The 17,268-nt window shown below is 38.3% G+C and overlaps 1 protein-coding gene across 1 annotated transcript; it reads left to right on the top strand.

Moving 5' to 3' along the window:
- Positions 1 to 6,791: 6,791 nt before the first annotated feature.
- Positions 6,792 to 7,472, top strand: LOC132053758 (uncharacterized). The gene has a single exon (XM_059445864.1). The coding sequence runs from the start codon at positions 6,792 to 6,794 to the stop codon at positions 7,470 to 7,472; it is 681 nt and encodes a 226-aa protein (XP_059301847.1).
- The last annotated feature ends 9,796 nt before the right edge of the window (positions 7,473 to 17,268 follow it).

Genomic DNA, 17,268 nt, shown 5'->3' with positions numbered 1-17,268 from the left:
CCCCCCCCCCCCCTTTTTTTAACTAAAAATCGGGTGGGGCCCACTTTGGTAATTAACTTTAATTAATTTAATTAATCACTAATTCTTGCTTAATAATCTAATCACAAATAATTTATCCCCAATCTCCAATAATATTTCTATACTAAATAAAATTTATAAATAATTTATGTTTTAATTAAAATTGAAAATTATAGGTTTCTACCTTTTGTCCGAAAATGATTCTGCCTTTAATCTTGACTCAATTTGCTTGCGAATAATTCGACGTATAAATATACGGGGTATAACATGACATTTCTACCTTCCTCCTGATAGGGCATGGACTCTTTTCTGCACAGATGAGATAAATGCTCATGTTGTAATGTTTTGCCATCGTACTCACATGCCTAATGCAGGCATGATCCTATGGAGGCATTATATTCACTTTTATTTGAAAAAAAAAAAGAAGCAAAATTGAGTTCTTATGGTCTTTTCCTTCCGCAACCCCCATCAAACTTCTTACTAACTGTCCGCTTCTAGTCATAGGTACTGTCGTATTCAAGTAATGAAGATTGGGAAGAAACTTCTTATAACTCATCTCTATCGCACGATCTAGATCAAGAACGAGTGAAACCAATCCTAAATGCCTTATAGCCTCCTACTTATAAGTGTGGCGCGCTACGCACCCATAAACAAGACTCTACTAGACACGGCTCATAGACATCCCTAAGAATGACCTGCTTTTATACCAATTTTGTCACACCCCAAACTAAGGGGCATGACGGGCACCCGACTTTACTGGCTGAGTACAACTTGGCGTACATTCAACATACTCAACTTATAATAACTACGAGGACCCATATGATATATGTGTAACATGAAGGAATCACCTGCACGCAGAAAAGGCCCAACATAATAATATGCATATGTGTACGCAAACCGACGAGGTTGCCACTAATATCAATATATGATCACGTGGCCGACAAGGCCGTAACACCAACACTAGCATCAAACAAAGGCCGACGAGGCCACGTATAGCATCTAAACATATAACACCTATCTATAAGCCTCTAAGAGAAAGCATAAACCAACATAGCAGTCGGGACAAGGCCCCGCCATACCCAAAAGATATAGATAAAGCATTTATATCGTAGCACACTAAAACCAAGCAAGTCCGAAAAAAGTGGAGCTTACAGACTATTCGCTGAACTATGCAAGCCTAATTAGATGGTCCTCCAAGTACGCCTGTCAGGACCTGCAGAACGAAATGCAGCGTGTCGTGTAATAGGATGTCAGTACGGATAAAGTACTGAGTATGTAAGGCATGAGTACAACAACTAATAGGAAAACATAGTAGAAGAAGAACCATATGCAATGCATGCTGTAGCTTAAAATCACGAATATATGCATATATATGTCACACCCTAATTTCCGATAGGGCGTGATGGGCACCCGACCCTTACTTAGGGCCGAGCGAACCCGCTGACTCTCGTGATACTCATAATCATACTGGGCCCCTAAATCATGACATGAATGCATAATGTAAGCTTCTCAGAAAAACATGCTTTTTGTTCTTCTCAAATCAAGGAAAATCTGTATACATATGAAACTTGTAACACAATGCATAATAATACATCGGCTTACAGAGCCACTTACAAACTGACATACACCATACATGACTCTGTCTGCAAAGTCTCTAGCATAGAACGTGATGCCACAACATAAATACTCTGACTCGGCAGCACTCCGGAGGAAATGGAGCTCGCCAATCCAGCTGGAATATCTTCTGCTAACGTTCCCTACTCATGCAGCAGGTACCGCGTGGCATGAAACGCAGCGACCCGAAGAAAGGGGGGTCGACGGAATATGTACCGAGCATGTAAAGCATGGAGTACGATAAATCGGGATCATAATCGAAATAGGAATTACAGAAACGAGTATAATAACCAGAAAACCATAAGACTTGCCTTTGAAAACAGATATCATGCATGTCAATATCTTAAGCCATTATGTATACATATAACGTGTCCCGGCCCTCTAGTGAGGGACTCGATAAATAAAATCATCATATGCATGAAAATATAACGTGCCCCGGCCCTCTAGGGAGGGACGCGGTAAATAAAATCATCATATACATGCCATCATGTCATCATGTCATAATGCCATCATATATATATATATATATACCGTACCCGGCCCTCTAGTGAGGGACTCGGTGAATAACGTGCCCCGGCCCTTTAATGAGGGACGCGGTAAAGGAGATCCTATCTCCATCATGTATATCATCATATAACGTGCCCCGGCCCTCTAGTGAGGGACGCGGTGAATATAACGTGCCCCGGCCCTCTAGTGAGGGACGCGGTGAACAATGCAGTGGAGTTGCACGAATACATGCCCTGGCCCGGGACGCAGTGAAAAAAGTAATAACAGCTCGCACGAGCAAAGTAGTGAGAAACCATATGCACATATATCATCATTACAGACTCAACAGATCAGTAGACAAATCAACGCTCGAGTATCGAATAGTAGTCACACTTAGGGCTCTTGAAATATCATTACGAAACATGTCACATAACGTCTCAGAAATCATAAACATATATCGAGCCAATCCGAGCCCGCCTATGAAAGTTACGGGCATTGTGCGTTATAGAATCATTTGCGAACATATCAAAGCAATCCGGTTCCGTCTATGAAAGTTACGGACATTTTTAGACATAGGATTCTTTAGGAACAAAACCGTTTATACAACATTTGAAATCCAATCATATCAAAGACATAAGGACCATATTTCTACCACATTAAGGATACCAATATTAAGAGGTGAATAAGGATCGTAAACATGCTCGGATCATAAGAATAGAGTTACCCCGAGGCACAAATCATGTCATATCTTACTTCCGTCTAAGACATGCCAAAAGAAGGAAAGAGTAAGCTTTACATACCTCATCCGCTTCCTAAGCTAATCTGAATTTAAGTCTCGGCTTCTCAAAATCTTTTTCCACTTATCTTCTTACTCGGCTAGGAGTGTGTTTTGCAAGAAAGAGTGTTTTTATTGCTCCAACAACTACTCCACGTTAACGAGGGCCTTCCAATTGGAAAGCTGGAAGAAAATAATTTTTCTTGATCAATTCCCATGGCACCATTTTCGGCCAAGCTATGGCCGAATGGTCTCTCTCTTTCTTTCTCCATGCTTCTTGAATTTTCTTAAGGTGAAGATGAAGATTATGACTAATTAGTCATCTAGCATAAACATATATAATGCACCCATGTGGACTAGGGCCCACACCACACACTACACGGCCACATGGCCCTTATTTCATGAAATATTAAGTTTCCAAAATTTCACTTTTAACCCCAAATTTTCCTTAATATTCCATACCAATAAAATCATAAGCAACTCATGCCTTAAAACAAAGTCGGAAAATAGCCTTGTCCTTAACTTTTCGCAATTAGCTCGGAATATCCCAATGTACAAAATACGGGATATAACAATATATGCATAAGTAAAAGTAACATCATCATCATAACGTACCCGGCCTTAACAGGACTCCGTGTGAAATGTATCGGGTCAAAATAAGGCTCGGTATTATCGTACCCAACTGATTAGCATTGGCAATACATATATATAGTGCACAGTAGCTGTCGTACCCAACCAATTATAGCTCGGTGGTGTGTAATAATATAACATACACACACACACACACACACACACGCATGATGGACATGAGACAACATTCTGAACCTTTCAGAGTGACGTAAGGTCGGTAACCTCTGAATAACGTTATGAAACTCGTGATAACAACATAAAAGTAGTTCAATGAATCATTCATCAACTATAGGAGTCAATCAATATAGCTACAAGCATTATGAGCAGAGTATGGACCATTTCAAATGGAATGAGTTTGTTATGGACATTTATATAGCAAGTGCTAGTTGGATTCATGCCAAGAAATAAAAAGAATGAACACCTTACATACCTTCTTAGCTTCCTTGCCAGTAAAATCTCGCAATTCGTCTAGTGGTTCAATCTTGTATTAGCTTGGACCATACCCAAACCCGCTTGCATCAACTTGCATCAATCTTCAATTTCAACAACAACATCAAAATATAATTTCCCGCTATTAATTCCATATCTCTCATCCCACAATTTGGCTATTACCTAGATGAGTTTAGATATATAAGGAGAGGAAAATTCTTACCATATGTGCCAAGAACTACTCTTCTTTCACCTTACTTCACTTCGAAGAAATCTCCGATTTGCTATCATCCGGAGAAACCGACATTAGAAACACCGAACCGGCGAGGACATAATATCCAAATCGTTCTGTATATAATTCTTGTGCGTGGTACATTATGTATTTTCTTGGACAGCATATCAGTTAAGCTCCCTTGATTAGAAAGAACAATTATGCATATATGTATATTATATTTGTTAAAAAGCTACTAAAAGATGATCCCATTTTAATTCTTACCTTGGAAACTTATCCTATACGTGTCCAGCCGACATACCCTATACCTTATTAGTCATCAACTGCTACTACACCTAATAAACATCAAATATTACATTACTTATCATGATCCCATGTGGACATGACTAAAGGCCATTAAACATTTTATCTCCCACTAAAATAAAATTGGTAATTAATTCCTTGTTCCCAATTTACTTAAATATTAATCACTTTTAACACAGTTCATATACTCATTATCATGAGCATGTGATATAGCAATAGTTCATAGCCCCTTTTGTCACGCACAAAGTTATTATTTCCAGCCATCGTCGTCATACTTTTAAGTCTGAAATCATTTCGGACTTCGTCTTTTTATTTATCGAGCTCTTTATTTGCGTACTTGAATATGACCCAAAATTCTATGGGTTTATGTTAGTATACTCATGACGTACATGACGAAAAAGTACGAGGTGCAACACCCTGGGTTTACAGCTTCCACTTCTTCTTCATGGTCATCATTAGGAGTCAAATCATTTCTCGTGCGCTTGGATCCACGAGGGGAAATCAGGGTTTGATCGTTCCTTGCCCTGACTTCTCCTTTTGTCAGATCTCTCTCTTAGGCATTGACAGTGTTCAATGCCCCATCAGCTTGATTTCCAGTGTATGTCATGATTACAAATTACCTAGTAGCAAAGATTTGAAAGTGATAGGTAAGGTAATTAGAAGAAAAAAAAATATCACTATTATCCTTAGCCTTACGGTGGACGCCAGACTGTTTACCCTAAAAAAAGTGCAGTTAAATTTGTTTGTGGTTTAAATGATACGTGAATTGATTTGTTATAAATGAGTATAAAGTAATAGCAATTAGCAATGAAACCTAGCAAATATAAAGCTAGAAGACAATGAAATAAGCCTGGGCCGGAGCAGGTTTAGAGATTATCCTTTAATGAACATCTCGCCGTAGGAACTCTGAGCCTTTGCTGAAAGAAGAACTGGAACCAATTAATCAATAAAAGAACAATTTTATTTGCTAAACTGTATAAGATGAATTCTTTTATATAGACAAAAAAAGGTATTCGATGATCCATTACACAGAGCTTTAGGCTCCTTATATAGCTGCCATTCTTAGTATTGAGTTGTGATTTAATTCTAATAATGAGTAGAATAGACAATTAATGTTGTTTTAATTCTAAGACGTAACGTTTGCTTCGAATTTGGGCCGGTTATGTAATGTTGATCCTCCATAAATGACCCATGACAATTAGCCCGAGAGTGTTGCTTTGGGTTTGTTTGGGACCTCTCGTTCCGACCTACATCGAATGACAACTAGATGTTTAACATTAACTTCCACGTGTTCCATTCCCATCATGCCACGTGTTGAACTTTATTTTACTATGTATACATTAACTAACATTTCCTTGCAGGCCTAGAAATGTACATTTGAAGCATAAACAATGTGAAGAACAACACTTAAGGCCAAACCACTTGAAGACATTGCGGCCCATTTAGTCATTAAGACAGGGCCTATTAAGACCTGGCCTAAATGTATTTTTGTATTTCTGTTTTGTATTAGTTTAATTCATTTAAGTTCATTTTGTATATAGACAGAGATTGTGGAAGTGAAAAAGTCAACAAGTTCATTTTCTTATTTTACACCGGCTTTTATTTATCTCTTCTTTTGACCCGTTAGGGTTCATTTCAATTCTCCGCCATTGTTAATCGATCAAGCTTGTTGGAGCATTTTAACATGGTAACAAAGCCCAGTATAAGAATCACCTAGCTATAAGCTTTGTTCCAATAGTAACCTGACGGATAATTTTGAAAATTTCATTGTGTTTTATGGTTTGATTTTCGATTTTGATTTTGATTTTTTTCGATTTTATTCTCTTTGTTGCATTAATCAAGGGTTTTATCATCAGGCTTTCTATCTCGACTGTTATTCAGGTTGTGCTAACTTTGATTTATGGTGATTCTCAGCGATTTTGGGATTTTTTTTACGGTTTCTAGGGTTTCGAAGTTGAACAGGGCCTTTACTTTTTCATGTTGAAGAAAAAGCCTGGTATCATTTACTCTATTCTTCATCTCTCATCTGATAAACTTTTATTTTCGCTGCTTTACTGAGTTCTATTGTTTTTAGTATACTTGAGAATTTATGTTGTGTGCTGCTGTGTGTATAATTTTGGTTTCAAATGCAAATCCTGCTAATGCGACTGGTTCCACTACCTGACCGGTATTCCTACTACCCCTAGTACTGAAGGTTTTAGTCCTTTCACACTTGATTCCTCCCATGCTTTCCATGTACATCCTTCTGACAACCCTGATAGTCACCTCGTGGTTGTCCCTTTCAATGGATATGGTTTTGTTACTATGAGGAGTAGTGTGTTGACTTGCGTATCTGCTAAGAACAAACTAGGGCTTATTGATGGTAGGAACAACAAACCAATAGATGACTCTCCATACTTTCCCTATTGGGAAAGATATAATGACATGGTGAAAGCTTGGATAACCCACTCTGTCTCTGGGGAAATAGCCACTAATGTAGAATGTATGAAAACTGCTAAAGAAGTTTTGGAGGATATCAACCAAAGATTTAGAAACTCTAATGGTTCTAACTATATTCATATTCAAAGGAAAATTGCCTCCACAAGTCAGGGCTCCTCTAGTATAGCCACTTACATCACCAATCTTAGAAACTTGTGGGATGAACTTAATTGTGCATATTTTGGGCCAGTATGCACATGTGGTGCTTTGTCCAAGTTCAGAGAGGACCAACAAATTTTTCAATTTCTAAATGGTCTGAATGATTCTTTCTCCAATGTCAAGAGCAACATCTTGTTGATGAATCCACTTCCTTCCATAAGTAAGTCATATTCCCTCTTACAGCAAGATAAGAGTCAAAGAGAAATCCCTTCCTCTAACCGAAGTTTTTCAAGTGACTCCGCTACTTTCCTAAGTTCTGGACCCTACAACAATCTTAACAAATTCACTAAAAATGTGAATTTTGAACCAAGAAGGGGTGTAGGATGTTACACCTTGGGAATTTCGTGACATTTGCCTTATGAGTGAACCAACATAAGCCTAAAGTGTACATGAAGCCTTTGTAAGGTTAAGAAATGTATTTGATAATTTTAATTATATACCTTAAAGTTTCAGAGTTATATGAGACAATGGAAGCAAGTTCGTCGGAGAAAGTTGACGTTGAATCATGTTTGGAGAGAGTTCATATTATTTGAGTTACACATTTCATAGCATCACTTTGAGGGAGAGATATAGACCCCCTTAGATGTTTAATGAAGTTCTAGAAAAGTGTCAAGAAGGTTCCATAAGGATTGGAGGTCAAACAAATCGAAAAGAACGCGATTACGCGAAAACGGAGAAATTGAGGCAGTGTGCGGTCGCACATTGAGTATGTTGAGCCATACACTAGATGCCAACTCCCCATTTTGGGTGTACTCACTGTCAAACACCACCCCCCAAGTGGTAGAGAGAGTGTGCGGCCGCACACTTAGTGTGCTAGGTCGCATACTCTTCGCCAAGTGGATCCGGGGGTGATTTTGCCACTTTTTTAAATCCCAAACGACCCCAACTTCATTTTCAACTTTCCACACTTATTTCCTACATTTCTAGAGGCTTCCTAAGATTTTTTTTAAGGTTCTCAAACACTCCACACCTTCTCATATCATCCAAAGAGAGAATCAACATCAAAACCTCAAGATAATCCAAGGAAGGTGATTGTTCTTTATTCCTTTCAAAGTTGTGGTGAACTTAATCTTGGAGGGATTTGAGTGAGGTGAAGTTCCTTGATTATAAGGTATGTCCTTCATATTAGTTATATGGTTGGATTGATGTAAAGGTTTAGTAACCCCTTAGAAAGGAAAAGAATTAAAGTGGAGAGGCCATGAGTGTTGTAATGAAGAGGATGACAATGGGGTGAACTCAAAAAGGGATTTGGTTAGATTTGGGGAGTAAACTGAATATAATTCCTTGATTATGATATTGTGGATGTTGTTATTTTTGTTTGGGAGCTATTTTACAATATGGTGAAAGTTGGTGAAATAGGGGAAGTGCTGCCCGAATTCCGCTAGCTTTTTAGTTGCTCTAGTTTGAACTTAAGCATGCTTTCAAGACTAACGTTGTTACGAATCCTCTTAAATGTAGAGTTTGCGATCTTGGGAGAAAAACATTTAGTCGTTAAGAAGATGTGAAGGTATATAAGGCTAACCCTTTTTTTCAAAAGGCATGATTCCAATGTTATGATCCCACATATGCTATCCATGTTACCCTTACTCTTAGAAATGCTAAAGGTCCTTAATTCTCAAGACTCTTATGTTGACTCCATGTTTAGTGGTTCCAAAGCCTAAAGTTCTAGATGTTCTCATGATATGATTGAGCTTACCATATAATTCTTGACTTCATTCATGATAGTTGACCTCATCTTATGTTGTTGTTCCCTCAAAGTGAGACAAGATAGTGATGATGTTGATTTTCATTCTAGAAAGGCCAAAGCTTAAAGTTCTCAATGTTTTCATAATATTATTGATCTTGTCACATGATTACCAACTTTATTCATTATTGATGATCTCATCTTATGATAGTTGTTCCCTTAAGGTGAGATATAGCGATGGTGATGATTCCATAATGATACATCGGAGGTTACTGACCTTACGTCACTCTGATAGAGTAGAAATGTTTCATTGGGCTCTCATGCATGCTAAATGTATGTGTGTGTGTGTGTAGCGATGGTGATGATTCCATAATGATACATCGGAGGTTACTGACTTTACGTCACTCTGATAGAGTAGAAAAGTTTCATTGGGCTCTCATGCATGCTAAATGTGTGTGTGTGTGTGTGTGTGTGTGTGTGTGTGTGTGTGTATGTGTATATATATACACCCCGCCGCCCTATAGGTGTTACACCTCACACTTTAAGATCATGAGCACGCCACGTATTTTACCGTATTAATCAAGTATCGGAGACGTCCCAAGAAGTTTTAAAAGGTAAAATCCATGGGAAGTACGTAACAATGAAGTAAAGGATGAATTATGACCTCGTAAGTCGTAACCAGGAAGCAAAACCTTGGAACCAAAAGACATGACCCTTATCAAGTATAAAGGATGATAAATATCATGTATGGAAAGTTTCGGAAGATTCCGGGATCAAGCAAATTGAAGAAAATAAGTTTTTCAAAAATTTTGAAAAATTTAGCAGAATTTTGGACAGAAATTTTGGGTCAACTTTAGAGAAGTATACCTCTTAGTATATCAGGAGTTTTGAGGTTTTTCAAGAGCCTAAAATGAATTTCGTCGAGTGTAGTTTCCAACGTAACAAACCGTTTGTCCATATGACATCGGAGTAGGGAGATATTGGCATTTCAAGATAAGTTGCCTAATGGCTCCGCGAGCCCCACTTGGAAAGTCGATGGAACCGACTTTCAAAGGGTATAAATACCTTATTATTTCCCTTTTTTCATCATTTACACTTCTTTTGAGTTCTAGACACATCCATACACTTCTCTTAAAGACTTATAACCCCTTAAATCAAGAATCCAACAAGATTACACCAAACTAGCTCATGAAAAGTGATTGTTCTTGTTTCTACTTGATGTTGCGGTGAGTTTGGTCTTGAAGAAAATTGATGTGGCTAAATTTCTTCAAGTATAGGGTATGTTCTTCATCCTTTCTCTTATGTTGAGTTGATTTGAAGGTTTAGCAAGTCTTAAAAGTGAAAATAGTTATAGAGGAAAAGTCATAAAGTGTTGTGTTGTAGTTGTTGAGTTTATGGACTATTTTGAGCATGTTGTGGTTGTGTTGTTGGGCTGATTTCCATGTATATGGATGGTATCTAATGTTGTTGGTGTGTTGATGAGATTATGCTCCTTGATTAGGAAGAAAGGAAGTGTATATTGTTATTGTATATTGATAAACATCGTGTGGGATGTTTCATGGAATATTTTAGTATTGATGATAATGCTGTTAGTGCTAGTGTTGTTGTTGTTATTATTAGTTGTTGGTTTTTGGTATTATGATTTCGGGCTAGGGATATAAACAGGGGAGATGCTGCCCGAATTTTAATAGATTCTAAAAGGGTTTAATTTGGAAACTTAAGACAAGCATATGACGATGAGCCTAACAATAGTATGAATGGTTTTATATGTAGATTACGAGACTACGAACGATCTTAAGTAGATTGCAAGACAAGAGGTAGGTTGAAAAGCTGGGAAATGAGCTTCCAGGTATGTTAATGCTAAACCCTTCTTTCTTAAGGCATGATTCCTCTGTTGAGAACCAATACATGATATCTTCCATAATCCTGTTTCTAAAGATACCAAAGCCTAAAGTCCCCGATGTTCTTATGATATCATCGAGCTTGTTTCATGACTACAGATGTTATTCATTGATGTGGATCTCATCTTATGATTTTGTTCTTTCAAGGTTAGATATGTTCAAGATAATGGTTCCATAAAGTTAACCGGAGGTTTACCGACCTTGCATCACTTTGATGAGTTTAGAAATGTGTACTTAAACAATGTTTTGTAGGACATGCATAGCATGCTAGTAGAGGATTCCTAATGAGGTATCTGATGCTAGAAAAGAGGCATATGATGTATCTCAAGATTTGATTATATTTATCATTAGTCTACGACCAGTTAAGCATCTATGTAGTTACCACCGTGCTACGGCCAGTCGGGCAGTTACCACTAATCAGTCGAGCAGTTGCGCTCTACCATCGGGCGATAATCGGATGGGCAGTTATCACAGTGCTACGGCTGGTCGGGCAGTTACCACTGATCAGTTGGGCAGGTAGCTCCAGGATGAAACAGATATATAAAGTTAGTTGAAGATATGTTAGTATAAAGAGACATACGTACTAGATTCTCTTCAGTGAGACAGATTGCCTAACCGACGGGTCAATGAGACATATTGCCTAGTCACTTGGTAAGTGAGATATATAGTAGTATTATGTTGCATTTCATATGAAACAGGTCAGGTGAGATATTCAGGCTATTCTTTGGCCTCCAGATTGTTACATTTTCAGTCCAGTTACCGTTTCAGTTATCTGTTGCCTTACATACTTGGTACATTGTTTCATACTGACGTCCTTTTCGCTTAGGGGCGCTACATTCATGCCTACAGGTACAGATCGACAGATTGATAGACCACCCCAGTAAACAAGATCTAATATCAGTTGATTGGTGAGCTCCCTTTTTGTTCAGAGTTGCCAGGTCGTTGGAGTCTTTCCCTTTTGATTGCAGATTGTATGGTACAGTCACATATTCCCTTGAGGCTTGTAGACGAGTCCTATATATAGTATGTCTATGTGATAGCCTTGTCAGCTTGCATATGTCTGTTTGGATACTGTTGGTTTTGCACAATTATAGCAGCCTCGTCGGCTTGCTCAGTTGTATATATATGTTTGGGCGTGTGTGCCCAGTTCGGACGAGATAGTCAGTATCTATATATATGTTTAGATTACGGTTTTTTGGTATTGTCTGTGTGCAGGTAGGCGTTATCGGTTTAAGCTTGGAATTACTCCCCTAGAGTTTCAGATTTAGAGTGGTTCGCTCGGGCTTGGTTTGGCTAGGGTGCCGGTTACACCACTCCGGAATTGCGGTGTGACAATAGGCGGCCAGGCAGACACCCCACTGCAATGGGAAACTTATGATATCATCCTGGAAGTAGGATAATGATGATAACACCGTGCCTATATGGCCGAGCAGCATAACACTGTACCTATATGGTTGATGTGCCGCGGATTTGTGGCACATTCGATGCCTTTTTATTATGAATTTTGGTTGTTTTCAAGTAAGTCTGGGTCATTTTAATTTGCTTTTATTGTATGTTAGGAATACGATGGCCCAAAAGCAAAAACAAAGGAAAAAGGAAAGAATGCCCAGAATGAAGATTCGACGGTCCATCGATTGATCGACGGACCGTCCTTTGAAGCGTCGATATATTCAACTTTCTAGTGTTGTCCTTAACTAAAGAGGAAAAAGGACGGAGGCATCGACGAAGCGTCGAACTGATCAATGTTTCGTCGTTTGTATCGTCGAACAGATTTGTCAACAAAAAAAGAGAAAGATGGAAGACTCGATGAATTGTCGAACTGGTCGACAACACCATCGAATGGACCATATAACTAAAGAAACAAAGGACGGAGGCATCGACGGATCGTCGAACTGATCAACGGTTCGTCGATCTTGCTACTAGGGACAGTTTTGTCAATTGTTGTTGTGCGTTTTTGGAGCCTATGTAAAGAACATTTTAGGTTTCTTTGTTCATTTTCTTTGGATATTCTCCAACATCAAACATTAGTTCCATTGGTGGGTGAGCATTGAATACACCACTTTTGGAGCTTAGTGAAGACAAAAAGATTCTATTTCCACCATCTTTATTACACTTTGTAAGCTTTATGTCTCTATTATTGCTTTCTACTTTTGTAAACAATATGTGTGAGTAGTTTCTTTAATTGAAGTTGTGGACCTAAATGATGGGTGTCATGTAATGGGTGTCTAACATTGCATATATATATAATGGGTTGTGATGTGTTTTATTATTTCTCATATTAATTGTTAGTTAGTGGTTACAAACACTTACTTATGCACAAACCCTAGTTTTGTTTGGAAAGATGAACTAGGGCTTGAGTTGAAATAATAGAACAAGGACTCGGGGCGCTAACCCTCGTTTAATGAACTCGCTTAGGGATAAGATGAGTTCTACTTGGCATATTTAATCGATTTTACTTGCAACTTTTCTATATTTGGGAAAATCATGAAAAGAAGTACTTTCTAACTAGTGAAAAATATTAGGAAGTGCATTACAGATTAAGTGCATACAAAATCACGACCCATTAGAAATATATCATATTTATACATTGATACCCATAACATAATATCAAATCACAGCAGGGACACAACTTTGGTTATTTTAATCCAAACAAATTCTAAATACTTCGAAATAGCAAATACAAACCAAAACCCTTTTTCTATACTAGTTGGAATAGAACTAAAGTCTTTAGAGATTAGTAAAATATATAATTAGTATTTGTTTCACACTTTATTCCCTGTGGGATTTGACCCCAACCTAGTTGGGTTAATATATTTGACATCGACTGCCTTACGCCACAATTTAGGTGTAATTTGAGCGTCTCAAATTTTGGCGCCGTTGCCGGGGAATACGGTTATGAAATTTACTAACTGGTAAATACTTTTCTTTAAAACTTTTTCTATTCCATCACTCTATTTGTTATCTCTTTGTTATTAGGCAACAGATGGCTGGCAGAGCCAACCGAAACAATCGAAGAAATCAAAATCAAGAGAGGCTCCATATAAACCCTCCTGCACCTGTACCGATAGCAGGAGAGGATGAGAATGTATTTGCAGATTCTATGAATGATGCGGAGTATGCGGCTGCGGCAGTTCTTCCTCGAGTTGGAAATGCAAACTTCAAAGTGGAGAGTCATCTCTACCATTTATTGAAACTTGAGGGGTACTTCAAAAATTCTTCGGAGAATTGCCCACTTCGCCATCTCAAGAATTTCTTGCATGTGTGTACTCAACAAACAATGGCGTTGTTTATTCTGATGCTCTTCGGTTGAGGCTTTTCAAATATTCTCTTATCGAAGAAGCTCGTGAATGGTATGAGAAGCTTCCAAGCAACTCAATCCACACATGGGCCGAATTATCCGATATTTTCTTGAAGAAGTGGTTTCCGCCGAGCAAAAAGGCAGAACTCCGAGACAAAATCTTTGAGTTCAAGCAATTACCGGGCGAACAACTACACAGTGCTTGGGATCGGTTCAATTACTATGTAACCCAATCTTCCAATCATGGTTTCATGGAGAATGTGCTCATGGAGAAGTTTTACGAGGGGTTAGACACTACGAATCAAATTGCGGTTAATACGGCCACGGGTAGTTGTTTCATGGATCGGACTTTTGCAAATATTACTACTTTGCTTGATCGGCTCACCACTCATCACCAAGCTTGGCACTCCAAAGATAGTGAAGATTTTTCCTATGGTAGTCCTTCTATTGCCGCGGTGGCCAAAGAGAATCATGAGCGAGATCATGCTTTTGCTCAATTGCAAACCACCGTGAATTTGCAATCAAAGAGTCTTGCGGAGAAAGAAGCGAAGGGTGTAAATGTTATTGAAGAAATGCCATCTCATGCTCCCGGAATGTATCAAGTCTCGAAGGAGACCTATCTAGAGGGGCAATAACAATGTGAGGATGCTAATTATATCGATAACTCTCAAGAGGGTTATCAAAAGCAATGGAGACCCCAAAAACAAAGCAATTAATATGGCCGAAATGAATATGATGGTATGGATAGGAAGGATTACAACAACAACAATTATGGTAATCGGAATTCTAATGCTTATGTTCCACCGAAAGGTTGTTCTTCTGTCACGACCCAACCGCAGGGCCGTGACGGGTACCCGATGCTAACCCACCCGGGCACCTCTTATCATACATTCACATTTACATCTAGGTGAGCCACATAGCTAAATCATACTTTCTATCCATCATTCATACTAATCTCATTGGGCAACGATACATTTATATCACCATCAACAATTATGCGCACAACTATGTACATAAGCGGACAAGGCTAACAAAATGATATCCAAAATATAGGCCGACAAAGCCAAATACATCTAACCATATACACATGTCTACGAGCCTCTAAGAAGAGTATGTCATATCACATGGGCGAGACAGGACCCCGCTCCGCTACGTAGTCCCTGAGTAATAAAGTTATGGATCAAGCCTGTCTCCCTGGCCACCTGCGGGCATGACGCAGTGTCCACAAACAAAAAGACGTTAGTACGAAGAAAGTACTGAGTATGTAAAGCTTGATCAACTTCATTATAAAAGCATAACAAACAACATAAGAAATAGCATAAGATGGGAGGTAGTAGAACCATCGTCATAAACACTTACTTGCTTTTCATAGGGACCTTCCATTTCTAATGCGTGATTGTATACAAACATCCATATCCATATCCGTATTCGTATCCGTACTCATTTACATTCCATATCCATATTCATATTCATAGCATACCCGACTATGAAGGTTCGGTGTTTCACATACCCGGCTATGGCAAGGCTCGGTGATTATGCATACCTGGCCCTTCCAAGGCTCAGGGTTATCCGTACCCAACTGCAGTGGTGTGCGCGCAGTACATATCATACCCGGCCATATAAGCTCGGGGTTACATCATAGTCATACATAACATATATATATATATATATATATATATATATATACATAAGAGCTCATAAGCATCTTTGACATCATTACTATCATCATTTTATTACATCTATCCTTAGAGGATCACTCATCATATAAGGAATTTCATGGAATCGTAACACAACGAGAATCGTGCGCTTTTGTAGCTTTAGAGATAGAATCATTTGGAGGACATCATAGGCTCATGAAAGAGTAGATATATGGCCAAAGAACCATGCCTTATTGAAAGAAGGGTTAGCCTTACATACCTTTTTGTTTAGCTATAATATCGCTTGAACATTCTCCTTCAATGTCCACATTTCTACCTTCATTAGAGTTATACTAACATTAGCAAATTGATAGCTTAGCATACTTGACTAAGGCTAGAGAAAATTGGGAAGCATCTCCTTTATTTATAAAACTTCCTCCATATCATATATCAACTCCCAAACATCAATAATAACATTCACAACATCATAACAATAGTCTTTATTCACCTACATTATCCATATTTCTCAATTCACTTCAAATCATACATATCCATGGTCATGGCACACTATTACGTTTACTCATATATAATGTTTATCCCATGTTCTTAATGTCATTTATAACATAATCATAATCACAACATATTAAGATTCATAACTCAATCCAAGCTACTACTCAAAAATATCACTATTCTCACATTCATGACCCATTTTCTATCTCCTTCTACAATGCATGTCTTTTAACCCCTCAATACCTTAAACAACATGGAAAGACCATAAAACTTACCTTAGATGGTGTAGGAATGAACTTTGAGTGGAAACACTTCACTTGAGCAAAACCCTAGTTCCACTCCCACTTGGATTTCTTGTCTTGGATAAACTTTAATGAGTTTCTTACACTTGATTCTCTTAGTTTGATGAAGTTGATCATTAATATCTCTTGAATTCTTGTAGGAGAGGTATGGAGAAATGTTCTAGAGAGTTCTAGAGAGAAGGGAGTGAAGAGGAAATGAAATGAAATGAAATGAACTTGTCCCCCTTATTAATAATACACAAGCTGTCCCGACCAATTTCTACGGACCAACATACGGTCCGTATAAATTTCACTGACCGTATGTCTGGCCGTAGATTTGGTCCAGTGAGGCTGGCCATCTGGGCTGAATATACGGCCTAACATACGGCCAGTATATTTTATACGGCCAGTATGTTGGGCCGTATAATGCCCAGTTCTTCCGGACTCGATCTCGTCGACTCGTTTGATCTCCAATCCTTATGGAACCTTCTTAACACTTGTTTAGAACATCATTAACAATATAAGAGACGTTATAACTCTTCTCCAAAACATCATTAAGTCATCATTAACTTGTTACTCATAAATCCTTTCCGATACATAACATATGCCTTGCCTTCTCTTGGCAAACTTTCTTCTCTTACCTCGAATGTCTTTGAAATCTCAATTAGGGTCATCAAATGCTATTTCTTACTTATTGAAATATCGTATACTTCGTGTCCTTCGCTAGTCTATTCACTATGCATCAACGGAGAATTTTTTGAGGTGTAACATTCTTCCCCCCTTAAGAACATTCGTCCTTGAATGTTAAGTTCTCGGGGATTCTATAAAAATTT

The sequence above is a fragment of the Lycium ferocissimum genome, chromosome 4 (assembly GCF_029784015.1).
Source record: "Lycium ferocissimum isolate CSIRO_LF1 chromosome 4, AGI_CSIRO_Lferr_CH_V1, whole genome shotgun sequence".
Lineage (NCBI taxonomy): Eukaryota > Viridiplantae > Streptophyta > Magnoliopsida > Solanales > Solanaceae > Lycium > Lycium ferocissimum.
This window is presented reverse-complemented; position numbering and strand designations above follow the sequence as displayed.

Coding starts and splice junctions, on each gene's coding strand:
- LOC132053758 (XM_059445864.1), top strand. CDS start 6,792: ATGAGGAGTAGTGTGTTGACTTGCGTATCTGCTAAGAACAAACTAGGG.